The following is a 25,665-nucleotide window of genomic DNA, read 5'->3' on the forward strand; positions in this document are numbered from 1 at the left end:
TTTCTATATCTCTATATCTCTTTTCTATATTCCCTGAAATGACCTTGGCTTCTCCTCCTCCATTTTCTCCTTTTTGGAAAGCGGCTCTAAGAGTTAGGACGTGAGCTTAGTGTGGTTTACCTTTAAAAACCGAAACACCTTTACCGATTACTTGCTGGTCCAATCCCTGGCCAGTGGACTCCCATTCTAAGTGAAAAGGGTATCCTAGGAGAATTCTACAATTCTCCCATCCTAGAAGAAAATGACGGTGAGAGTACGTGTGCCATTTAAATCGACGGACAGAGGAAAAAGAGTGGCAAACAGTGAGTCCTACCGGACAGGAATCAATCTTAGGTTTCTATTTAACAGAGAGAGTGAGAGGGCAAAGCACACGCCAATAGAAGCAGAAGGACGGACTGTAAAGTCGGTGCCGTTTGAGGGTAAGATCTGCGGCTTTAAGACAGAACTGCTGGAGTCTTCCCCTTCACTGCCCCCACTTTACTAATAAATGCTTAGTTTTTATTCCAAGCAGGCAACTGAATTATATTCAGCCAGGACATTTCGTTTTTCTTCCTCTTTCCCCTTCCAAAGCGATTTGGAAAATAAGGTGGGATACTGCCCTGCGATTTTCCTAGGAGAGCCCTACTAGCCCCCAAAATGGGTGGCTTAGTGGATAGAGCACGGGCCTAGGAGTCAGAAGGACCTGGGTTCTAATCCTAGCTATACCGTGCAGCTGCTGTGTGACCTTGGGCAAGTCGCTTCACTTCTCTGGGCCTCCCATCTGTAAAAAGGGGATTAAGAGTGTGAGCCCCATGTGGGACGGGGACCGTGTCCAACCTGATTTCCTTGTATCCACCCCAGCGCTTGGAAGAGGGCTTGGCACATAATAAGTGCTTAACAACTACGGCGATTATTATTATTACCCTCAAGTCCCTGAAAACATGGTGACACCTAACCAGTTTCAACTGCGACATCGACCCTCAGCATTCAGAGTAAAGCTCCTGGCTCACGCCGGGATGGCGAGGGAGCCAGGGTTGGACAGGTGCTGACAGGGGGGAAAAGTCTGGCTTCCTTTCCAAAGTCCCATTGTTCTTTCAGGACATTCTATTTTAGTATTCAATTTAGGCTTCAGGGTAGCAGGGGAGGGAAAAGGAAGAAGCCAAAAAGCCTGGCTTGGAAAAAGAACATCAGGGAGGGGACGGTGCCGAAGGAGGAGACAGAGGGATCTGGAGTAGGGAAGGAGGGAGAAGGGCGGTTTAATAATGCGCAATTCATCCCATTTCACCTAAAATAACCAGTGCTGCTTAGAAGCAAAGGGAGCCCGAAATAACAGAGGTATCGTCTCGTGGGGATGAGTCACGTAAAAGGAGCTCGAAGGAGATATCATTTCTGATTTAAACGAGCGAGGCTCCAGGAGAAAACAGCCGGAGGGCACATGCGCTTTCATTTGCAAATATAAGCAATTGGGTCTATGGAATATCACCTTCCCAGCTAAGAGTGCCTCTGAAAGTAGCCCCCGGCCTTCCCGCAGACCCTGGAGTTGGACTTGCCAACAACTAAATACCCAGGCGAGCTAAGGGTAAAGGGTCCCGAAGGATATAAAGCCACGAGAGTGACCCTGCCCCGTGTCTGCTGTGTGACCTTGGGCAAGTCACTGAAGTCACTCAGAGAAGCAGCGTGGCTCACTGGAAAGAGCCCGGGCTTGGGAGTCAAGCCCGGCTCTGCCACTTGTCAGCTGTGTGACCGTGGGCAAGTCACTTCACTTCTCTGGGCCTCAGTGACCTCATCTGTCAAATGGGGATGAAGACTGGGAGCCTCCCGTGGGACAACCTGATTCCCCTGTATCTCCCCCAGCGCTTAGAACAGTGCTCTGCACCTAGTCAGCGCTTAACAGATACCAACGTTATTATTATCAAGTCACCTCACTTCTCTGGGCCTCGGTTACCTCACCCGTAAAATGGGGATTAATGACGTTGGTATCTGTTAAGCGCTGACTATGTGCCCAGCACTGTTCTAAGCGCTGGGGGAGATACAGAGTGGGAGCCCCATGTGGGACAGGGACTGTGTCCAACCTGATTAACTTGTATCGACCCCAGAGTTTAGAACAGTTCTTGGCACATAGTAAGCGCTGAACAAGTACCATTATTATTATTATAAATGTACTTCAGTTCACCACCCTGCTCTTCACACGAGCCTCTTTTACATCAACATCTTCCCCCCTCGGTCACCGTTCGATCCATCCTGCTCCGTCTCTTGCTTAACGGTGGGAACCCGGGAGACAGGTTGGCGACGGGGAAGCTTTAGAGGGATTTCCCTCCAACAGACGAGGCTGCCCGGTCTCCAGCTTAAGAGCGAAGACCTGGAAGAAATGTAAGCTAATTTTTCTAGGTGCTCAGTTCACCCAAGAGCTTGAAGCGATATTATTAAAGATTAGAATGTGAATCTGGAGTCAAGGCTTCTAAGTTAGGTCGCCGAATAACGCCATCATTTTGCTTCCTTGATTATCTCGCTTTGTCATCCCCTATTGTAAAATAAGGAGGCTTGATTTTTTTTTACCTTTTTTTTTACTTTAAAGACTCTAGGATAAAACATACTAAAATGTGGACGCGTCTGACACCTCATTTGGGGAGACAAAAATACGGGGACGGCTTAGTAGATGAGATGTACATCACCTTGATTCTATTTATTGCTATTATTTTAACGAGATGTTCATCCCCTTGATTCTATTTATTGCTACTGTTTTTGTCTTCCCGTCTCCCCCGATGAGACCGGGAACCCGTCAAAGGGCAGGGACTGTCTCTATCTGTTGCCGTTTTGTCCATTCCAGGCGCTTAGTACAGTGCTCTGCACATAGTAAGCGCTCAATACGTACTACTGAATGAATGCACACTGTAATAATAATAATAATAATAATGTTGGTGTTTAAGCGCTTACTGCGTGCCGAGCACTGTTCTAAGCGCTGGGGTAGATACGGTAAGCACTCAATAAATACAACTGACTGAATGAATGATCACCGATTGCCTCCAACCTGATTCTCTCCTATCTACAGCGTGGCTCAGCGGAAAGAGCACGGGCTTTGGGAGTCAGAGGTCGCGGGTTCTAATCCCGGCTCCTCCGCTCGTCAGCTTTGTGACTTTGGGCAAGTCACTTCGCTTCTCTGTGCTTCAGTTCCCTCATCTGTAAAATGGGGACTAAGACTGTGAGCCCCACGTGGGACAACCTGATCACCTTGTAGTCCCCCAGCGCTTAGAACAGAACTTACACGTAGTAAAGCACTTAACAGATACCATCATTATTATTATTATTATTATTGTTACCCCAGTGCTGGGTAGAGTGCTTGACACATAGTAAGTGCTCAACAAACCCCTCCGACATTATCACTGTCAACTCACATCACTTTGAAAGGTGACCCAAGCAGAGATTCTTTCCACGGGTTCCAGCACAACCACACAACAGTGACCGCACTCATTTTTTATCCTCTTCATCCACACGGACACAGGAATCTTCTCATTGTTGCGCCCAACGATGTCCACCTAAACACAGATGAGGAACTACTTGAAGAGAGAGATCGTGTAATTGGGACGTAGGCTAACGCAGGCGAGCGCGTTGATAAAACACTCCAAACCTATCTGAAAATGCTCCATAGATGCTAGAAATGCTCCATAAAAGCTAACGCAGGCTAGCACGTTGATAAAAGACTCCGGACCTATCTGAACCTTGCCGTTAAATGAAAGTTCAACCGAGACGTCTAAGAAGAAGCGTGGCCTAATGGAAAGAGCAGGGTCTGGGGGTCAGAGGACCTGGGTTCTGATCCCAGCTCCGCTACTGGAACAGTGCTTTGCACATAGTAAACCCTTAACAAATGCCATAATTAGTATCATTATTATTATTATTATTACTTGCCCGCTTTGCGACCTCCGGCAAGCCGCAACTTCTCTGGGCCTCAGTTCCCTCATCTGCAAAAGGGGGATTCAAAACCCGTTCTTCCTCCTACATAGGCTGTGACCTCCGTGTGGGACCCGATGATGTTGTATCTATCCATCCCAGCGCTTAACACGGTGCCTGGCACCAAGCGCTTCACAGATACCACAATTATTAAGACTCCCTATAGGTTTTTAGAGAAGAAAGGTAAATAAAACTCCCATATTCATATTTAGAAAATTTGCCAGAATAATTCCATGTCTTTGTCTGCCAGGTAAATGAAATGATTTTTACAGTGCCTGGCACATAAATAAGCGCCTAACAAATACCATAATTATTTTTCTTATTACTAGAAGAAAATAAATCGGTTATTTTTTTTTTTAAATGAAAGTATACACACGCTACCACATACTGTGCACCTGACTTTTCTCGCAGGAGTTCTGACACTGACTGAGCATTTTCATTTAGAGAAGCAGTGTGGCTCGGTGGAAAGAGCCCGGGGTTGGGAGTCGGAGGTCGTGGGTTCGAATCCCAGTTCTGCCATTTGTCAGCTGTGTGACTGGGGGCGAGTCACTTCACTTCTCTGGGCCTCGGTGACCTCATCTGTCAAATGGGGATTAACTGGGAGCCTCCCGTGGGACAACCTGATGACCCTGTATCTCCCCCAGCGCTTAGGACAGTGCTCTGCACATAGTAAGGGCTTAACAGATACCAACATTATTATTATTACTATTATTTTCTGATGCCTTGCTTCCGATTCTTGTTTTTCCTCCTTAAACTTTTAAAATTTCCCACACGAGGTCTTAAAGAGCGGACGTAACCACCACGGCCAGGCTCCACCTCCAGCCTGGCACTATCCTGGGCAGCCCGGATTCAGCCCGCCGTCACAACGGTGACACCGCGCTGGGTACGTACGACTTCCAGACGATCAGAATTTAAGAGCAAAGAAAACACGGTGAAAATCCTCACTTTCATTTCGATGCGGATGCCGGGCGGGTCGGCTAGAGTAGGAAACGGGGACTTTGTCGAACTCGATTTGCCCGTATCCCCCCGTCACCGCTTCGTACAGGGGCTGGCACGTAATACGCTCTTAACGAACGCCGTCGTCGTCGTCGTTATTTAGGCAGGTTAAGTGAAAGGCGACAGAATTGGAGAAACGCTTTCGCCTGATTGATCCCTTTCCTTGGAAGGTTCCGGTCTCACTCACCACTATGCCAAAAGTCACCGCGGCACGTCCGTCCGACTCCATTCGCTCCTCACTTAAAGCTTCCGCTACGTCGTCGTCGGTCTTGGAAAACAGCGTGGACAGTTTCTGGCCGATCAGATCGTGGCTGCTACAGCCGAGGAGCTTGCAGGCTTTATCGTTGACGACGAGGATCTAAGACGGAGAAGAGGGATCCGTTCATTCGTTCGATTGTATTCAGAATCAGAATAATCGGAATGATAAGGATGCTGGTATTTGTTAAGCGCTTAACTATTCATTCATTCGATAGTAATAATAATAATAATAATGTTGGTATTTGTTAAGCGCTTACTATGTGCCAAGCACTGTTCTAAGCGCTGGGGTAGACACAGGGGAATCAGGTTGTCCCACGTGGGGCTCACAGTCTTCATCCCCATTTTACAGATGAGGTAACTGAGGCACAGAGAAGTTAAATGACTTGCCCAAAGTCACACAGCTGACAAGTGGCCGAGCCGGGATTCGAGCGCTTACTATGTGCAGAGCACTGCACTGAGCGCTCAGAATGTACAATTCGGCAACAGATAGAGGCAATCCCTGCCCACCGACGGGCTCACGGTCTAACCGGGGGAGACGGACGGACAAAACCAAGACAACTTCGTCACGATAAATAGAATCGTGGGGAGGTACACCTCACTGACAAAAATAAACGGGGTCATAAAAATCTATACAAACGAGCACAGTGCCGAGGGGAAGGGAGAGGGGGAGGAGCAGGGGGGAAAGGGGGCTTAGCTGAGGGGAGGTGAAGGGGGGGGCAGAAAGGCAGCGGAGGGAGCAGAGGGAAAGGGGAAGCTCAATCTGGGAAGGCCTCCTGGAGGAGGTGAGCTCCCAGTAGGGCTCTGAAGAGGGGAAGAGAGGTGGTCTGGCGGAGGTGAGGAGGGAGGGCGTTCCGGGACCGCGGGAGGACGTGGGCTATGTGCCAGGCACTCGTGTTCATTGAGTTTATTGAGTCCCGTTTAGACCCTGAGCCCGACATTGGGCAGGGATTGCCTCTATCTGTTGCCCAACTGTACATTCCAAGTACTTAAGACGGTGCCCCGCACAGAGTAAGCGCTCAATAAATACCACTGAATGAATGAATGAATGAATGGAGGCCTGACTGTGTGCAGAGCACTGTATTAAGCGCTTGGAAAGTACAGTTCAGCAACAGAGAGAGACAATCCCTGCCCACACCGGGCTCACCGTCCAGGAGGGGGGAGACAGACCGCGAGACAAGTAAACGGGCATCAGTAGCATCAATAGAAATAAACAGAATTAGAGATGTCTATACATAGTAGAACGGGTTAAACGGGCATTAATATCAATAAAGAGAATTACAGACGTGTACACACGTGCTGTGGGGCGGGGAGAGGGGGGGTAGAGCAAAGGGGGCGAGTCGCGGCGAGGTGGGGGGGAGGAGGGAGCCGAGGAAGAGGGGGGCTCCGTCCGGGAAGGCCTCCTGGAGGAGGTGAGCCCTCAGGAGGGCTTCGAAGGCGGGGAGAAGCGTGATTGGCGGATCTGAGAGGGAAAACGAGCGGACGCATAACACCGATCGATTACGCGATCGGTCGATCGTCTTGGCTGAGCTCTTACTGTCCGCGGACCCCTGCACTAAGTGAGGAGCGCGGAAAGAGCCCGGGCCTGGGAGTCACCGGACCTGGGTTCTGACCCCGGCTCTGCCGCTTGTCTGCTGTGGGACCGTGGGCGGGTCACTTCATTTCTCCGTGCCTCAGCTATTTCATCTGTAAAATGGGGATTAAGACCGTCAGCCCTACGCGGGAGAGGGACGGGGGTCTCAACCTAATTAGCTTATATTCTACCCCAGCGCTTAGTACAGTGCCGGGCACCTAGAAAACGCTCAACTGTCATAAGAAAGTGCTCGCAAAAGTAAAGGGTCAGGTTACGGGTAACGAGTGGCAAGAACCAAGTGCTATTGTTCTCGTCCGTCCGTCTCCCCCGGTTGGACCGTGAGCCCGCCAAGGGGCAGGGACCGTCTCCATCTGTTACCGATTTGTCCATTCCAAGCGTTTAGTACAGTGCTCTGCACATAGTAGGCGCTCAATAAATACCGTCGAACGAATGAACGAATGCTACTACCCTAGGATTCTATTCAAGCTTCCGGTCCCCTCCATCGTATTTGCACCTCGAATGTGCTCAAAAAAAGGAAACGATAATTTCTAACCGCTTGCCCCACTTCCTTGAATATTATCCGGGACTCGGTAACTACCAGAAACAGAAATGACGATCCTGGAGACGAGGAACCAACTCTAAATAATCTGCGTTACAATATTTACGGTGACGTCGCGGTGGCTTCTTCTAAAAGCAACCGTGCTGCGTCGGTAACCGGCCGATCGCGGAAAGCCAAAAATAACCGAGAAACCGCAGTCTAAACCGAGGGGAAAATTCCCAGAGGGTTTCTTTTACCTTTAAGTACTGTTAAATACGCCAGTTCAATTTCCATGTGTTTAGAAAATTCTCCTGTTCTTCTTTTCATAAAGCAGACGTGAATAACCGGTGTCCTCATTTACTTCACCCTTCTTTTGACTGTGCATCTTTAATTCAGTGGGCGAAGTATCACCCCCTGAGTTCTGTTACATGTTTATGTCCCGACAAACCCGTGTTAAGGAAAACTTGCTCTGTGATACGCATGCCGCGATGGAGAACTATCAGCGCGGCTCAGTGGAAAGAGCCCGGGCTTGGGAGTCGGAGGGCATGGGTTCGAATCCCGGCTCCGCCACTCGGCAGCTGTGTGACCGTGGGCGAGTCGCTTCACTTCTCTGGGCCTCAGTGACCTCCTCTGTAAAATGGGGATTAACTGGGAGCCTCACGTGGGACTACCCGATGACCCCGTATCTACCCCAGCGTTTAGAACAGGGCTCCGCGCATAGTGAGCGTTTAACAAATACCAACATTATTATTGAGAAGCAGCGTGGCTCAGTGGAAAGAGCCCGGGCTTGGGAGTCAGAGGGCATGGGTTCGAATCCCAGCCCTGCCACTTGGCAGCTGCGTGTCAGTGGGCGAGTCTCTTCACTTCTCTGGGCCTCAGTTCCCTCATCTGTCAAATGGGGATTAACTGGGAGCCTCCCGTGGGACAACCTGATGACCCTGTATCTACCCCAGCGCTTAGAACAGCGCTCTGCACCTAGTAAGCACTTAACAAATACCAACATTATTATTTCTTTTACCACTGCATCGAGTTCCATCTAGACGAATGAGCCTACATCCTCTCTCTGGCCTAGAACTCCTCCCCCTTCACATATGACAGATAACCGCTCTCTCCACCTTCGAAGTCTTACTAAAATCACCTGCAAGACGAAAGCCCTCATTTTCCCTACTCCCTCTCCCTTCTGCGTCGCCTCTGCACTTGGTTCCGTACCCTCGAAGCACTCGATTTCCACCCCGCCCTCAGCTCCGCAGCCGTCTCTCCCTCTAGACCGTAAGCTCCTCGTGAGCGGGGAACGTGATCTACCGACTCTGCGGCACTGTCCTCTCCCAAGTGCTTCGTACAGTGCCCTGCTCGATAAAATTCCACCGACTGACCGTTAAGGGGACGCTCCTTTTAATTTCCAAAAGGCCTATTGAAAACACGCATCATGGGCGGACTGAGAATAGCCTGATATCTATAGACCTTCGGTAATAATCATGTTGGTATTTGTTAAGCGCTTACTCCGTGCAGAGCACTGTTCTAAGCGCCGGGGGAAACACAGGGTCATCAGGTTGTCCCACGTGAGGCTCACAGTCTTAATCCCTATTTTACAGACGAGGTCGCTGGGGCACAGGGAAGTGAAGTGACTTCGCCACAGTACAAGAGAAGCAGCGTGGCTCAGTGGAAAGAGCCCGGGCTTGGGAGTCAGAGGTCATGGGTCCGAATCCCGGCTCCGCCGCTTGCCAGCTGGGTGACTTTGGGCAAGTCACTTCACTTCTCTGGGCCTCGGTGACCTCTTCTGCAAAACGGGGATTAAAACCGTGAGCCCCACGTGGGACGTCCTGATCAGCCTGTATCCCCCCCCCCCCAGCGCTTAGAACAGTGCTTTGCACATAGTGAGCGCTTAACAAACACCACCATTACCAAAGATCACAACTCACGGCTAGGAGCAGCTGTTCTGACCTAAGAGTATTCCCCCCGGCTCTGCCACTTGTCAGCTGCGTGACCGTGGGCGAGTCACTTCACTCCTCTCTGCCTCAGTTCCCTCATCTGCAAAATGGGGATGAAGACTGTGAGCCTCCCGTGGGACAACCTGATGACCCTGTACCTACCCCAGCGCTTAGAACAGGGCTCTGAACATAGTAAAGCGCTTAACAAATACCAACATTATTATTAGATGGTCTCCAGAACGGTGGCGAGCACGCAGATCCCCTTGTCCGAAGCGGAAATATATACGAGCTCATTTGGACCGTGATACCCGAGAAGTCCAAATCAGACCGGTACCTCTGTCGTCTGTCCGTCAACGGTGAAGATGGCTTTATTTGGATTGCACACGGGTGTGGGTAGAGAAAGGCCGGACGATCCCGTGGCCAGCCCATTCAGAAAAGAGCAACAGGGCGTACTATACGCCGAACCGGACAGAGAGGAATGTTCCAGGCGGGTCCGACAGCCGCTCAGTTTGCCGCGACAAATATTTTGGGCCGTCAGTGAAGACAAGCAGTAGGAGCTCCATCTCTCTTCTGGGAAAAGAAGAAAAGCGTAAGAATTTCTGCAGATGCGAGGAATCCGCTTTTCAGACACCTGTATTTGGAACCTAGCTTTCACGGGAAGGTTAAAGCATTCATTGACTCCGTGGACATTTGGAATTGAGGTTTGGGAAAAAAAACAAGGGAATTCAAATTCCCCCAGGCCGTTCCAGTAAATCCTTTTTACATCATGGGATCTAGGTTCAGCCTTTCATTCCAAATATAATACTGGGGTAAGTGTAGTCTTCCAGACTGTAAGCTCGCTGCGGGCAGGGAACGTGTCTCTTAATTCTGTTGTATTGTTCTCTTCCAAGCGTTTAGTTCAGTGCCCTGCACACGGTAAACACTCAATAAATATCACCGATGGATCAAGTACAGGAATATGCGGCCGTTACAAAAACTACACGATGGGAACACACAGGAGAGTTAAAATCCTGTTTATATGACATTTAGTACGCTTATGCCATTATGCAACCCCATGACCCCACAGATAACATACGACGTGTCGTATATATTGTATAGACGATATATCGCATATGTCGTCTATACAATATATCGCATACATAATGTAAAACAAAATATGCAAAAATACCCATTTTACAGCCCCTCCGCACTTATGAATATAGGCGTTATTTATTTATTTATATGAATGCCCGTCTTCCCCTCTACATCTCCCCGTTTAGACCGTAAGCTCCTTTTGGGCAGGGAACGTGTCTACCGACTCTGCTGTACTGTAACTCTCCCAAGAGCTTAGCACAGGGCTTTGTAAACAGGAAACGCTTAATAAATACAGTCGATTGAGTCAGGCAACAAGAATACTTAGTCTTTTTCAGAAGACTCAAACCCTTCTTAAAAATGTATTTGATCTTACAATCACCGTGAGGTAAGAAGACGTCATTTTCATAAACGTGAAGAATTTCCACGGTCAGTTCGGTATCACCCTCGGAGTCGAAAGCAATATCTCCCGGTCTCCGGGCCACAGTTCTCTCGATTCGATCGAGGGGTCAGAAATAGAACTTTCGACGGAACAGTTTTAGACCACAAATTGGTTTTAGACAAATGGCACGGTACAAAACGTAGACGGAGGGCCAATGAGGCGGAGGGGCGGAGGACTCCAGAAAACCAGTACAAAATGCGAGAGGGGGGATCCAAACAGCGGAACGTAAGTTAACTTTGCCGAGAACGCTACGGAAGGCTAAATGGAAGGAACGTTAGGGAGGTTTAGGCAAATGGGTAACAAAAAGACTCAACGGAAATCTAGGGAGGCTGAAAGACAAGCAAACAAACAACACGGAGGTTGAAAACTGAAACGAGCGGGTGATATATAAGTTGATACAGGTTGTTGTTGGCATGTATACGTTCGAATGTCGGAAAGCAGAGGTAGTGAGACAAGGAAAAGCCTTGATCTAAGGTTTTGTTGGCAGAGAAGAGAAACTGTTGCTGATCGAATTGTCCAAGAGACACCCTCTCCAAGAATGATCAACGTGGTAAGGAATCCCACGGATCAGAGAGATTCTGCTAATATAAAACGACTGAAACTTTATCCGTCACAAAGCTGTTGTCCTCAGGTCCCTGGATCTAGCGTCCCTCTAGACGGTAGGCTGCCTGCGGGCAGGGAACGTATCCGCTACCTCTGTTTTACCGTACTCTCCCGAGATTCATACATAGTAAGCGTGGCTCAGTGGAAAGGGCCCGGGCTTGGGAGTCAGAGGCCATGGGTTCGAATTCCGGCTCTGCCGCGTGTCAGCCGGCTGACTGTGGGCGAGTCACTTCACTTCTCTGGGCCTCAGTTCCCTCATCTGTCAAATGGGGATTAACCGTGAGCCTCGCGTGATGACCCTGTATCTACCCCAGCGCTTAGAAGAGTGCTCGGCACATAGTAAGCGCTTAACAAATACCAACATTATTATTATCGTTATTATTGTCTTTACACGTCGCATAGCCAATCCTTCCCTCCTACCCCCGGCTCCTCCTTCTTGGACCGTGTGCCCTCTGGGAGCCGGGGACCACGTCCACAGCGCAGGGAATGTGTCCGTTCGGGGTTGAAGCGTACTCTCCCGAGCGCTTAGTACAGCGCTTTGCACACGATAAGCACTCAATAAATACGTCTGAATGGAATCTATTTCTTATACTTCATACTTAATAAAGGCCATCGTTATTGGAATGTCCACCCAAAGGGGTGCCATGGTACCGGTCTATCTGTCAGGATCTCACGGGATTATCGTTCATGTTGTCCTCCTCGTGTCAGGCCAGGAGTGGCCCCGTCTTGGTTTTTCCTACGGCATTTCTGGCCCGGCAGCACCGTATTCTGAGAAACAGCAGAGTGGATAGAGCACGGGCCTGGGAGACTAAAGGTCACGGGTTCTAATCCCGCCTCCGCCGCTTGTCTGCTCTGGGACCGTGGGCAAGTCACTTCACTTCTCTGTGCCTCAGTCACCTCATCTGGAAAACGGGGATCGAGTCCGTGAGCCCCCCGTGGGACAGGGACCGTGTCCAACCCGATCTGCTTGTATCCGCCCCAGAGCTTAGTAGAGTGCCTGGCACACAGTAAGCACCTAACAGATACCCGAATTATTATCAGTCTCTCCACCCAGCTCGGAAATGCCACTAGCTGCCAAGCATTCCAATTTACCCGCTTTATTCGTTCAGTTTCTAGCATTAGGTTGGAAGCCTCCGTCTACTCTGGCTTTGATTTCTGCCCGTTTCCACATCGGCCAACTTCCCCATTCGACGGGCTCTCTGACGACCCAGGATTTTCCACTGGATCCCAGAAGCAGCGTGGCTCGGTGGAGAGAGCCCGGGCTTAGGACTCAGGGGTCGTGGGTTCCAATCCCGGCTCCGCCGCTTGGCAGCTGTGTGACTCTGGGCAAGTCACTTCACTTCTCTGGGCCTCAGTTACTTCATCTGGAAAATGGGGATGAAGACTGTGAGCCCCACATGGGACCCGATGGCCCTGTGTCTACCCCAGCGCTTAGAACGGTGCTCGGCACATAGTAAGCGCTTAACGAATACCAACGTTAATTAATTCACTTCCCGGGTCCCAGAAGCTTTCCCAGTTTGTGGTGGATCTCACCCACTCCTCCCGGGTCCTTCTCTGGAGCACTACCCATGATAACCAGCAGCAGTGCAGAAACAAATCGACCGGGGGGGGCGGGGGGGGACTCGAGATTCCAAACATAACAACCTAAACTTGTCCTCCAAAAAGCTCCCTCGCTCCCCTTACCCAGGTCGTTCGAACCGACGTGTACCACGACCGGCCTCTCCCCTACCCCTTCTGATATTCCATCCCCGTGACTTGTAAGATCCACTGAATTTGCACCCCACATGAAAATCTTGCAGTTTTCTTGGACTTCACACATCCAGCTATTTATACACCTACTCCACACTGCGCTTAGCTATATCTTTAAGCGTATCCGTTAGGTGCTCACTATGTGCCAGGCACTCTACCTACCCCCCCTTCACCTCCCCTCAGCTAAGCCCTCTTTCCCCCCCTTTCCCTCTGCTCCTCCCCCTCTCCCTTCCCCTCCCCTCAGCACCGCGCTCGTCCGCTCAATTGTATATATTTCCATTACCCTATTTATTTCGTTAATGAGACGCACATCGCCTCGATTCTATTTATTGCTATTTTTTTAATGAGATGTTCATCCCCTCGATTCTATTTATCGCCATTGTCCTCGTCTGTCCGTCTCCCCCGATTAGACGGTGAGCCCGTCGAAGGGCAGGGACCGTCTCTATCTGTGGCCGATCTGTCCATTCCGAGCGCTTAGTACAGTGCTCTGCACACAGGAAGCGCTCAATCGATACTATTGAATGAATGAATGAATTGTGAGCCCCATCTGGGACAGGGAGTGCATCCAACCTGATCGTTTCGTATCGAACCCAGCGCTTAGAACCGTGCCTGGCACATAGCGCTTAATATTACCGCGATTATCATCATTCTTATTATTATTATAATAGCTGATCAGGTTGGACACAGTCCGGGTCCCACACTGGGCTCACAGTCTTAATCCCCATCTGACAAGATGAGGTCACTGAGGCAGAGAGAAGTGAAGAGACTGGCCCGAGGTCACACGGCAGACGAGCGGCGGAGCCGGGATTTGAAACCGGGTCCGGGATCGAGGAGCTCCCGTATCGGCGGAAACGCTCGAAAGGAAAGCCTTCAGCTTCTAAGCCTACGGTTTCCAAAACGGGTGAGAGGAAGGTGACGATTACCCGAGAGGGTCGTTTTACTCCTGCAGAGTTTGGAGAGTCCATTCTTCCGGCCGTGACATTTGTTGATGCACGGGAAGGATCTATTCATCTCGGAGGCACTACTCCGTTTAACGGGTTCTTCCATATCTCCTGGAAGAAAGCGAAGAAGCATCTAAGACCTGTCAGAAAAGAGGGATCGAGTCATTTGCTGTCATTTTGGACCCCCGGCTCGATTATCTGCCATCCATCCTCAGGAAGCCCTCGAATGGGAATTCATTTAGGTCTGTGATACTTTTTTATTCTTCGGCGTTACTGGCAATGAGAGACGGGCTCTTAGCTTGTATCAGAAAATGGAGAACGTTTGTTTTACTGATACGGAACCTTCGACTTTAAAAAAAAAAAAAAACAATACTGCTATAACTCTGTTTATACTCCTAAATGGTTCATTTTTTTTTTACGGTATTTGATAAGTGCTTACTCTGTGCCAGGCCTGTACTAAGCACCTCAATACCACCCTCTCTACTGGAACTCAACTCTCTCAATCCCCTATCCCTTTACCGATACCGATCGCCTCCAACCTGAGTCTCTCGTATCTACGGCGCGGCGCGAAGAGCCCGGGCTTGGGAGTCGGGGGTCATGGGTTCGAATCCCGGCTCCGCCACTGGTCAGCTGTGTGACTCTGGGCAGGTCATTTGGCTTCTCTGTGCCTCGGTTCCCTCATCTGTAAAATGGGGATGAAGACCGTGAGCCCCACGTGGGACAACCTGACGACCTTGAATCTACCCAGCGCTTAGAACAGTGCTCGGCACATAGGAAGCGCTTAACGAACACCAAAGTTATTATTATCTAGGATTCTATTTCTCTCTTCTGATGCTATTGACGCCTGTCCACTTGTCTTGTTTTGCTGTCCGTCTCCCCCTTTCTAGATTTAAAATGGGGATGGAGACTGTGAGCTCCTCGTGGGACAACCCGATGACCTTGCCTCGCCCCCAGTGCTTAGACCAGTGCTTGGCACATAGTAAGGGCTTAACAAACGCCATTATCATCATCATTATTATTATTAGACTGGGAGCCCGTTGATGGGCAGGGATTGTCTCTGTTGCCGAATCATACATTCCAAGCGCTTAGCAGAGCATTGTGCACACACAGTAAGCCCTCAAGAAACACGATGGAACGCATGAAATGCAATTGAATGAATGAGATACAATTGAATGAATGAAATACAACGGAATAATAACGTGGGCATTTGTTAAGCGCTTACTACGTGCACAGCACTGTTCTAAGCGCTGGGGTAGATACAGGGTCATCAGGTGAGGTTCACAGTCCTCATCCCCATTTTACAGATGAGGGAACTGAGGCCCAGAGAGGTGAAGTGACTTGCCCACAGTCACCCAGCTGACAAGGGGCAGAGCCGGAATTCAAACCCGTGACCTTTGACTCCCAAGTCCGGGCTCTTTCCACTGAGCCGCGCTGCTTCCCTGATGAATGAAATACAATTGAGTGAATGAATGAATGAAATACAATGGAAGGAAGGAAGGAAGGAAGGAAGGAAGGAAGGAAGGAAGGAAGGAAGGAAGGAAGGAAGGAAGGAAGGAAGGAAGGAAGGAAGGAAGGAAGGAAGGAAGGAAGGAAGGAAGGAAGGAAGGAGTGAATGGATGAATGAAAGAAATACAATGAATGAAATACAATTGAATGAACGAGTGAATGGATGAATGAAAGAAATACAATGAATGAATTAATGAATGAAATACAATTGAAGGAGTGAGTGAGTGGATGAATGAATGAATGAAATACGAATGAAGGAGTGAATGAATGAATGAAATACAAATGAATGAGTGAATGCAGGAGTGATTTAATGGATGAACAAACGAAAGAAATACAATTAAATGAAGGAATGAAACACAATTGAATGAATGAGTGCAGAAGTGAGTTAACGGATGAATGGATGAAAGAAATGCAAGTAAATGACTGAATGAAATAGAACTGAATGAATGAATGCAGGAGTGAGTTAATGGGTGAATGAGTGAAAGAAATGCAAGTAAATGAATGAATGAAATACAATTGAATGAATGAATGCAGGAGTGAGTTAATGGGTGAATGAGTGAAAGCAATGCAAGTAAATGAATGAAATACAAGCGAATGAATGAATGAATGAAATACAATTGAATGTATTAATTAATTAACGAATGAGTGAATGGATGAGTGAGCGAATGGAAGAATGGATGAATTGAATGAATGGATGGATGGATGAATGAATGAACGAAGGAGTGGATGGACGGATGGATGGATGGATGGAGAGACGAATGGAGAGACGAATGGATGGATGGACGGACGGACGGATGGATGGATAGACGAATGGATAGACGAATGAATGGATGGATGAACGGGTGGATGAATGAATGGATAGATGAATGGATGAATGAATGGATGGATGGATGAATGAATGGACGGATGGATGACTGAATGAAGAGGCCAAGAGGCAGTTCCCGGGCGGCGGGCGGGCGGAGCGGGCAGGGGAGGCGGGCGGGAAGGAGGGCGGGAAGGAGGGCGGGAAGGAGGGCGGGAAGGAGGGAGGGAAGGAGGGCGGGAAGGAGGGAGGGAAGGAGGGCGGGAAGGAGGGCGGGCGGCAGGAGGAGGGAGCGGGAAGGTAGGGAGCGCGCGGCGCGGCGCGGCGCGGCGCAGCGCGGAGCCGCCGCCTCCTACCTGGCGAGGGGCCGCGGCGGGAGGCGCCGCCCACGTGACGCGGGCGACGACCAATGGCGGGCCGCCGCCCCGATCGACAGCCGGCCTCGGCCAATGGGCTCCCCCGGGGGGCGGGGCGGGGCGGCGCGCGGCCGGGACAAGGGCGCGCTCCCGGTCGCTAGGGAGGCCCGCCGTCAGGCCGAGCCCGGCCGAGCCCGGCCGAGCCCAGCCCGAGCCCAGCCGAGCCCAGGCCGAACCCAGCCCGAGCCCAGCCGAGCCCAGCCGCTACGGCGGCCCGCGGAGCCCAAACTGCCCGGCGCCTTTCGCCTTCGGGGACGCCGCCCGCCTGCCCGCCTGCAACCATTCGACCATTCATTCAGTCAGTCGTTCATCGATTCCTTCAACCATTCATTCATTCGTCCATCCATTCATTCAGCCATTCATTCATCCATCCATTCGTTCGTTCATTCCTTCAACCATTCATTCATTCGTTCATGCCTTCAACCGTTCATTCATTCGTTCATGCCTTCAACCATTCATTCAACCGTTCATTCATTTGTTCATTCCTTCAACCATTCATTCATTCATTCCTTCAACCACTCATTCATTCGTTCATGCCTTCAACCATTCATTCAACCGTTCATTCGTTCGTTCATTCCTTCCACCATTCATCCATTCATTCAATCATTCATTCATCAATTCATTCAACCATTCATTCGTTCATGCCTTCAACCATTCATTCATTTGTTCATACCTTCAACCATTCACTCATTCGTTCATGCCTTCAACCACTCATTCATTCGTTCATTCCTTCAACCATTCATTCAACCGTTCATTCATTCGTTCATTCCTTCGACCATTCATTCATTCATTCCTTCAACCATTCATTTAACCATTCATTCCTTCAACCACTCATTCATTCGTTCATTCCTTCAACCATTTCTTCATTTGTTCATTCCTTCAATCATTCATTCATTCGTTCAGTCCTTTAACCATTCATTCATTTGTTCATTCCTTCAACCATTCCTTCATTTGTTCAATCATTCATTCATTCAATCATTCATTCCTTCAACCATTCCTTCATTTGTTCATTCATTCAATCATTCTTCATTCAATCATTCTTCATTCATTCAACCATTCATTCATTCATTCATTCGATCAATCATCTTTATTGAGCACATCCTGTGAGCAGAACACCGTGCTAAGCGCTTGGAAAGTACAATTCACCAAGAGAGAGGCAATCCCTGCCCCACAGCGGGCTCACGGCCTAGAAGGCGGGGAGACAGACAATAATAATAAAAATGTTGGTGTTTAAGCGCTTACTATGTGCAGAGCGCTGTTCTAAGCGCTGGGGGAGATACAGGGTCATCAGGTTGGCCCACGTGGGGCTCACGGTCTTCATCCCCATTTGACAGACGAGGTAACTGAGGCCCAGAGAAGTGAAGTGACTTGCCCACAGTCGCCCAGCCGACAAGTGGCAGAGCCGGGATTCGAACCCATGACCTCTGACTCCCAAACCCGGGCTCTCTCCACCGAGCCACGCTGCTTCGTAACAACAAACAACAACAACAACAACAAAACAAGGAGTCAGGCATCAAGAGCATCAAAACAGGGCAATAATAATGACGATAATGATGACGGCATTTGTTGAGCGCTTACTACGTGCAAAGCACTGTTCTAAGCGCCGGGGAGGATACGAGGTGATCGGGTTGTCCCACGTGGGGCTCACAGGCTTCATCCCCATTTTCCAGGTGGGTTAACGGAGGCACAGAGAAGTGAAGTGACTGGGCCACAGTCACACAGCTGACAGGTAGAATCGTAGACCCGTCGTTAATAAAATAAATAAAATGTAATAGAATAAATACGTACAAATATGCACCAGGGCCGTGGGGAGGGGAAGGGGGAAGAGCAGAGGAGGGGGAATGGAGAGGGGAGGAAGGGCGGAGGGAAAAGGGGAAGCTCGGTGTGGGAAGGCCTCCTGGAGGAGGTGAGCTCTCAGGAGGGCTTTGAAGGGGGGGAAGGGAGTTCGTTTGATGGATAACAATAATAATAATGATGATGGTATTTATTTATTCATTGTCAAACGTATTAATAATAATAACGTTGGTATGTGTTAAGCGCTTACGATGTGCAGAGCACTGTCCTAAGCGTGGCTCAGTGGAAAGAGCCCGGGCTTGGGAGTCAGAGGTCATGAGTTCGAATCCCGGCTCTGCCACTTGTCAGCTGTGTGACTGTGGGCGAGTCACTTCACTTCTCTGGGCCTCAGTTCCCTCATCTGTAAAATGGGGATGAAGACTATGAGCCCCACGTGGGACAACCTGATTCCCCTGTGTCTATCCCAGCGCTTAGAACGGTGCTCGGCACATAGTAAGCGCTGAACAAATACCAACATTATTATTATTAAGCGCTGGGGGAGATACAGGGTCATCATTCGATAGTATTTCATTCAATAGTATTTATTGAGCGCTTACTATGTGCAGAGCACTGGACTAAGCGCTTGGAATGAACAAGTCGGCAACAGACAGAGACGGTCCCTGCCCTTTGACGGGCTTACAGTCATCAGGTGGGCCCATATAATGATAATATAATATTCGTATTTGTTAAGCGCTTACTATGTGCAGAGCCCTGTTCTAAGCGCTGGGAGAGATACAGGGTAATCAGGTCGTCCCACGTGAGGCTCCCAGTTAATCCCCATTTTACAGATGAGGTCACTGAGGCACAGAGAAGTGAAGTGACTCGCCCACGGTCACACAGCCGACAAGTGGCGGAGCCGGGAGTCGAACCCATGACCTCTGACTCCGAAGCCCGGGCTCTTTCCACTGAGACACGCTGCTTCCCTATGAGGCTCACGGTCTTCATCCCCATTTTACAGAGGAGATCGCCGAGGCACGGAAAATTCATTCATTCAATAGTATTTATTGAGCGCTTACTATGTGCAGAGCACTGGACTAAGCGCTTGGAATGGACAATTCGGTAACAGAGAGAGACGGTCCCTGCCCTTCGACGGGCTAAAAGTCTGATCGGGGGAGACGGACAGACAGGGACGATAGCGGTAAATAGAATCGAGGGGATGAACATCTCAGTAAAACAACAGCAAATAAATAGAATCAAGGCGATGTACATTTCATGAAAAAATAAATAGGGTAATGAAAAAATAAATAGGGTGATGGTGACTTGCCCACCGTCCCCCAGCTGACAAGTGGCAGAGCCAGGATTCAAACCCGTGACCTCTGACTCCCAAGCCCGGGCTCTTTCCACTGGGCCACGCTGCTTCCCTATTCATTTCTTAATTTATTTAATAAATATTTCCGCTGCTTCCCTATTCATTTCTTAATTTATTTAATAAATATTTCCGCGGCTTCCCTATTTATTCATTCATTATTCCCTACGCCTCTATTAAGCGCTTACTCTGTGCCCAGCCCTCTTCTAAGCGCCGGGGGAGATCCGAGGATCTCGGGTGGTCCCACGTGGGGCTCACGGCCTTCATCCCCATTTTCCAGATGAGGTCACGGAGGCCCAGCGAAGTGAAGCGGCTTTGCCCAAGGTCACCCGGCAGACAAGTGGCGGAGGCGGGATCAGAACCCACGACCTCCGGTTCCCCAGCCCGGGCTCTTTGCCACCGCTGCTTCTCTCATCTCGGCTCCGCCACGCGTCGGCTCTGTGACCGTGGGCAAGTCCCTTCACTTCTCCGGGCCTCAGTTTCCTCATCTGTCAAATGGGTTCGAAAACTGTGAGCCCCCCCGCCCCCCCCCCGTGGGGCAACCTGATCGCCTTCTATCTACCCCAGCGCTTAGGACAGCGCTTGGCACAGAGGAAGCGTTTAACAAATAGCATCTTTAACCAGCTCTTAGAACGATGCTCCAGCGCTTGGCCCATAATAAGCGCTTAACAAATACCATCTTTATCCAGCGCTCAGACCGGTGCTTGGCTCATAGTGAGCGTTTAACAGATACCACCTTTATCCAGCGCTCAGACCGGTGCTTGGCTCACAGTGAGCGCTTAACAGATACCGTCTTTATCCAGCGCTCAGACCGGTGCTTGGCCCATAGTGAGCGCTTAACAGATACCGTCTTTATCCAGCGCTTAGACGGGGCTTGGCCCGTAGTGAGCACTTATAATAATAATATGAAATACCATCTTTGTCCAGGGCTCGGCCCATTGTGAGCGCTTAACAGATGCCATCTGCACCCAGCGCTTAGACCGGTGCTAGGCCCGTAGTAAGCGCTTAAGAAATACCATCTTCATCCAGCGCTTAGACCAGCGTTTGGGACGTAGTAAGCGCTTAGGAAATGCCGTCTTCGTCCTGCGCTCAGACCGGTGCTTGGCCCATAGTGAGCGCTTAACAGATATCATCTTTATCTAGCGCTCAGACCGGTGCTTGGCCCATAGTAAGCGCTTAAAAAATGCCATCTGCACCCAGCGCTTAGACCAGTGCTTGGCCCGTAGTAAGCGCTTAGGAAATACCATCTCCGTCCAGCGCTCAAACCGGTGTTTGGCCCATAGTGAGCGCTTAACGAATACCATTTTTATCCGGCGCTTAGACCAGTGCTTGACCCATAGTGAGCGCTTATGAAATACCATCTCTATCTGGTGCTTAGACCAGTGCTAGGCCCATAGTAAGCGCTTAGGAAATACCATCTTTATTGGGCGCTTAGACCAGTGCTTGGCCCATAGTAAGCCCTTAAAAAATGCCATCGGCACCCAGCGCCTAGACCAGTGCTTGGCCCATAGTAAGCGCTTAGGAAATACCATCTTTATTAGGCGCTTAGACCAGTGCTTGGCCCATAGTAAGCGCTTAGGAAATACCATCTCTGTCCAGCGCTTAGCCCAGAGTGAGCTCTTCCCAGCAGCCTCCCATAGTGGAGGCTGGGGGAGGCGGGCGCCGCCGGAGAACTACAACTCCCAGGAGGCCCCGCGGCCCCGCGCAGGCGCGCGGAAGGGCGGAGAAGCCGGAGGGGGGCGGCTGGGCCTTCGGGCCGGAGTCCCGGCCCCTGATTGGAGGGCGCCGGGCGAGGCCCGGACTCTGATTGGAGGGCGCCGGGCGAGGTCCGGACTCTGATTGGCGGGCGCCGGCGGAGGCCCGGACTCCGATTGGCGGGCGCCGGCCGAAGCCCGGGCTCTGATTGGTGACCGCCGGTCGAGGCCCGGCCCCCGATTGGCGGGCGCCGGCCGGGTCCCGAACTCTGATTGGCGGGCGCCGGTCGAGGCCCGGCCTCCGATTGGCTGGCGGGGATGCGGCGGCGGCGGCGGCGGCTTCCGGGAAGGGGGAGAGCGGCAACATGGCGGCGGCGGCGGCGGACGGAGGAGGAGGAGCGGGAGGAGGAGGCGGCGGCGCAGGAGGAGGCGGCGGCGGCGGCGGCGGCGGGGGCTCGCAGCAGCCGCAGGAGATGATGGAGGGTGAGCGGGGGCGGGACCGGCAGCCACCGCCCGTCCGGGCCCCAACGGCCTCGCCTTCGCTCGCTCTGTGCCAAGCGCTGCGCTAAGCGCTGGGACGGATCCCCAGCTCATCATGGGGGGGGGGGGACTCGCAGTCTTCATCTCCTCCCCCCCATTTTGCAGATAATAATGATAATGATGGTATTGATTAAGCGCTGATTGTGTGCCGAGCACTGTGCTAAGCGCTGGGGTGGATCCCCAGATCATGGGGGGGGGGGTCCAGGTGGGAGGGTCCAGGTGGGACTCGCAGTCTTCATCTCCCCCCCCCCCATTTTGCAGATTATGATAATATTGATGGTATTGATTAAGCGCTGACTGTGTGCCAAGCACCGTGCTAAGCGCTGGGGTGGATCCCCAGGTCATCATGGGGGGGGGGGGACTCGCAGTCTTCATCCCCCCCCCCCTCCCATTTTGCAGATAATGATAATAATGACGGTATTGATTAAGCGCTGACTGTGCCAAGCACTGGGCTAAGCGCTGGGGTGGATCCCCAGGTCATCATGGGGGGGCGGCCCAGGGGGGACTCGCAGTCTTCATCTCCCCCCCCCCATTTTGCAGATAATAATGATGATGGTATTGATTAAGCGCTGACTGTGTGCCAAGCACCGGGCTAAGCGCTGGGGTGGATCCCCAGGTCATCATGGGGGGGCGGCCCAGGGGGGACTCGCAGTCTTCATCTCCCCCCCCCCCCCATTTTGCAGATAATGATAACATTGACGGTATTGATTAAGCGCTGACTGTGTGCCGAGCACCGTGCTAAGCGCTGGGACGGATCCCTAGGTGATCCCTGGGTCTCACAACCTTCCTCCCCGTCTTCCAGGTGACGAGGACGACGGTATCGGCTGAGCGCCGACTGTGCGCCAGGCACCGTGCCGAGCGCTTAGAGAAGCGGCCTGGCTCAGTGGCAAGAGCCCGGGCTTGGGAGTCAGAGGTCATGAGTTCGAATCCCGGCTCTGCCCCTTGTCAGCTGGGTGACTGTGGGCGAGTCACTTCACTCCTCTGGGCCCCAGCGACCTCATCTGGAAAATGGGGATTGACCGCGAGCCCCACGTGGGACATCCCGATTCCCCTGCGTCTGCCCCGGCGCTTAGAACAGTGCTCGGCACATAGTAAGCGCTTAACAGATACCAAAATTATTATCATCATCCCTAGGTGATCGGGGGGGGGGTGGGGGAGGTCCCCCACGTAGGGCTCACGATCTTCCTCCCCATCTTCCAGGTGACGAGGACGACGGTGACGGCATCCGTTAAGCGCCGACTGCGTGCCGAGCACCGTGCTCAGCGCTGGGACGGATCCCTGAGTGATCGGGGCGGGAGGGGACCCCACTTGGGGCTCACAATCTTCCACGGGACGATAATGACGACGGGAAGGGTATCGGTTAAGCGCCGACTGTGCGCCGAGCGCCGCGCCGAGCGCGGGGACGGATCCCCGAGGTCCTCGCGGGGGCCGGGGGGGGGGGGGGGGGGCCCCACGGGGGGCTCGCCATCTTCATCCCCATTTTCCAGACGACGAGGACGACGGTGACGGTATTTGTTGAGCGCCGGGGCGCGTCCCCAGGCGATCGGGTGGTCCCGCGTTTGGGCTCGCGGCCTCAAACCGCCCCCCGCCTCCGTTTTCCAGATAATGACGACGACGGCGACGGCGTCCGTTAAGCGCCGACTACGTGCCAAGCGCCGGTCTGAGCGCTGGGGGGGATGCCCCGGGTTGTCCCACGTGGGACTCACGGTCTCCGTCCCCATTTGACAGATAGATAGATGATAACCATGACGACGGCATCCGTTAAGCGCCGACTCCGTGCCGAGCGCCGGGGGAGACACGAGGCGACGGGGTCGACCCGCGTGGGGCTCACGGTCTCGACGACCCATTTTCCATTCATTCGATAGTATTTATCGAGCGCTGGCCGGGCGCGGAGCACTGTACTAAGCGCTTGGAATGAACGGGTCGGCGACAGATAGAGACGGTCCCCGCCCGACGACGGGCTGCCGGTCTAATCGGGGGAGACGGACGGACGGGAACGATGGCGAGAAATAGAGTCGGGGGGAAGAACGTCTCGTAAAAACCGATGGCGACTAAATAGAATCGAGATGATGAGAATTCCAGATGACGATAACAATATCTGTTAAGCACTTACGAGGCGCTAATAATAATAACGTTAACGTCGGTGTCCGTTAAGCGCCCGCCACGGGCCGAGCGCCGTCCTGAGCGCCGGGGGAGATACGGGGTCGTCGGGTGGTCCCACGGGAGGCTCACGGGCTTCGTCCCCGTTTTACGGGCGAGGGAACTGAGGCCCGGAGAAGCGGAGGGACTCGCCCACAGTCCCGCGGCCGACAAGCGGCAGCGTGGCTCAGTGGAAAGAGCCCGGGCTTGGGAGTCAGAGGTCATGAGTTCGAATCCCGGCCCTGCCGCTCGTCAGCTGTGTGACCGTGGGCAAGTCGCTTCACTTCTCGGTGCCTCAGTGACCTCATCTGTCAAATGGGGGTGAAGACCGTGAGCCCCACGTGGGACGACCCGACGACCCCGTGTCTACCCCAGCGCTGGGAACGGTGCTGTGCACGTAGTAAGCGCTTAACAGATACCAACATTATTACTATTAAGCGGCAGAGCCGGGAGTCGAACCCACGACCTCCGACTCCCAAGCCCGGCCTCTTTCCGCTGACCGCGAGGGTTTCTCTAAATCACTGCGGGATTTCGCTTATCGGAAACCGGACCGAGGGATAGAAACTGGCGACGCCAAGGGCTCTTCCCATTCATCTCTCCCAACGGAAAGAGCCCGGGCTCGGGAGTCGGCGGTCGTGGGTTCGGATCCCGGCTCCGTCAGCTGTGTGACTGTGGGCGAGTCACTTCACGTCTCTGGGCCTCGGTTCCCTCATCTGTAAACCGTGAGCCTCGCGCGGGACAACCCGACGACCCTGGATCTCCCCCGGCGCTTACAACGGCGCTCGGCACATAGGAAGCGCTTAACAGATGCCAGCGTTACGATTATTGAGCTCTCTGTGGGCAGGGAACGTAAGCGCTTAACACATACCGACATCGTTGTTCTCGTACTGGTGGCGATAACGCTCACCGAGTGAGTGAGTAGGGAGGCGGCGCGGCTCAGTGGAAAGAGCCCGGGCTTGGCGGTCGGAGGTCGTGGGTTCGAATCCCGGCCCTGCCGCTCGTCGGCTGGACGACTGTGGGCGAGTCACTTCGTGGCTCCGTGGAAAGAGCCCGGGCTTGGGAGTCGGAGGTCGTGAGTTCGCGTCCCGGCTCTGCCGCTTTTCAGCCGGGTGACTGCGGGCGAGTCACTTCTCTGGGCCTCAGTGACCTCGTCTGTCAAATGGGGACTAAGACTGTGAGCCTCACGTGGGACCACCTGATGACCCTGTATCTCCCCCAGCGCTTAGAACGGTGCTCGGCACATAGTGAGCGCTTAAATACCAACATTCTCCGGGCCTCAGTGACCTCCTCTGTAAAAGGGGGGGGGGGTGAAGACTGGGAGCCTCCCGTGGGACCACCCGATGACCCTGGATCTCCCCCAGCGCCTAGCACGGTGCTCGGCCCAGAGGAGGCGCTTAACAGATCCCAAC

The 25,665-nt window shown here is 52.1% G+C and overlaps 2 protein-coding genes across 5 annotated transcripts in view; one reads left to right on the forward strand and one right to left on the reverse strand.

The window, feature by feature from the left end:
- Positions 1-16,705, reverse strand: part of PASK (PAS domain containing serine/threonine kinase) — a 49,199-nt gene extending 32,494 nt beyond the window's left edge. The window contains exons 1-5 of one of the 4 annotated variants that reach the window (XM_039912625.1): positions 16,685-16,705; positions 14,003-14,160; positions 9,549-9,784; positions 5,108-5,278; positions 3,372-3,512 (exon numbers count right to left, since the gene is read on the reverse strand). In XM_039912625.1, coding sequence (XP_039768559.1) covers positions 3,372-3,512; positions 5,108-5,278; positions 9,549-9,784; positions 14,003-14,153 — 699 coding nt within the window. In that variant the 5' untranslated portion in view covers positions 14,154-14,160; positions 16,685-16,705. Of the gene's footprint in view, positions 1-3,371; positions 3,513-5,107; positions 5,279-7,543; positions 7,624-9,548; positions 9,785-14,002; positions 14,663-16,684 lie in introns of those variants that run through there. The other 3 variants (XM_029069501.2, XM_007669176.3, XM_039912626.1) reach the window with 3 other exon arrangements.
- A 4,247-nt stretch (positions 16,706-20,952) lies between these two features.
- PPP1R7 (protein phosphatase 1 regulatory subunit 7) overlaps positions 20,953-25,665 on the forward strand; it is a 30,279-nt gene continuing 25,566 nt past the window's right edge. The window contains exons 1-2 of the mRNA XM_039912735.1: positions 20,953-20,980; positions 21,986-22,060. Coding sequence (XP_039768669.1) covers positions 20,953-20,980; positions 21,986-22,060 — 103 coding nt within the window. The remainder of the gene's footprint in view (positions 20,981-21,985; positions 22,061-25,665) is intronic.

This window comes from Ornithorhynchus anatinus, chromosome 7, assembly GCF_004115215.2.
Source record: "Ornithorhynchus anatinus isolate Pmale09 chromosome 7, mOrnAna1.pri.v4, whole genome shotgun sequence".
Taxonomy (NCBI): Eukaryota; Metazoa; Chordata; class Mammalia; order Monotremata; family Ornithorhynchidae; genus Ornithorhynchus; species Ornithorhynchus anatinus.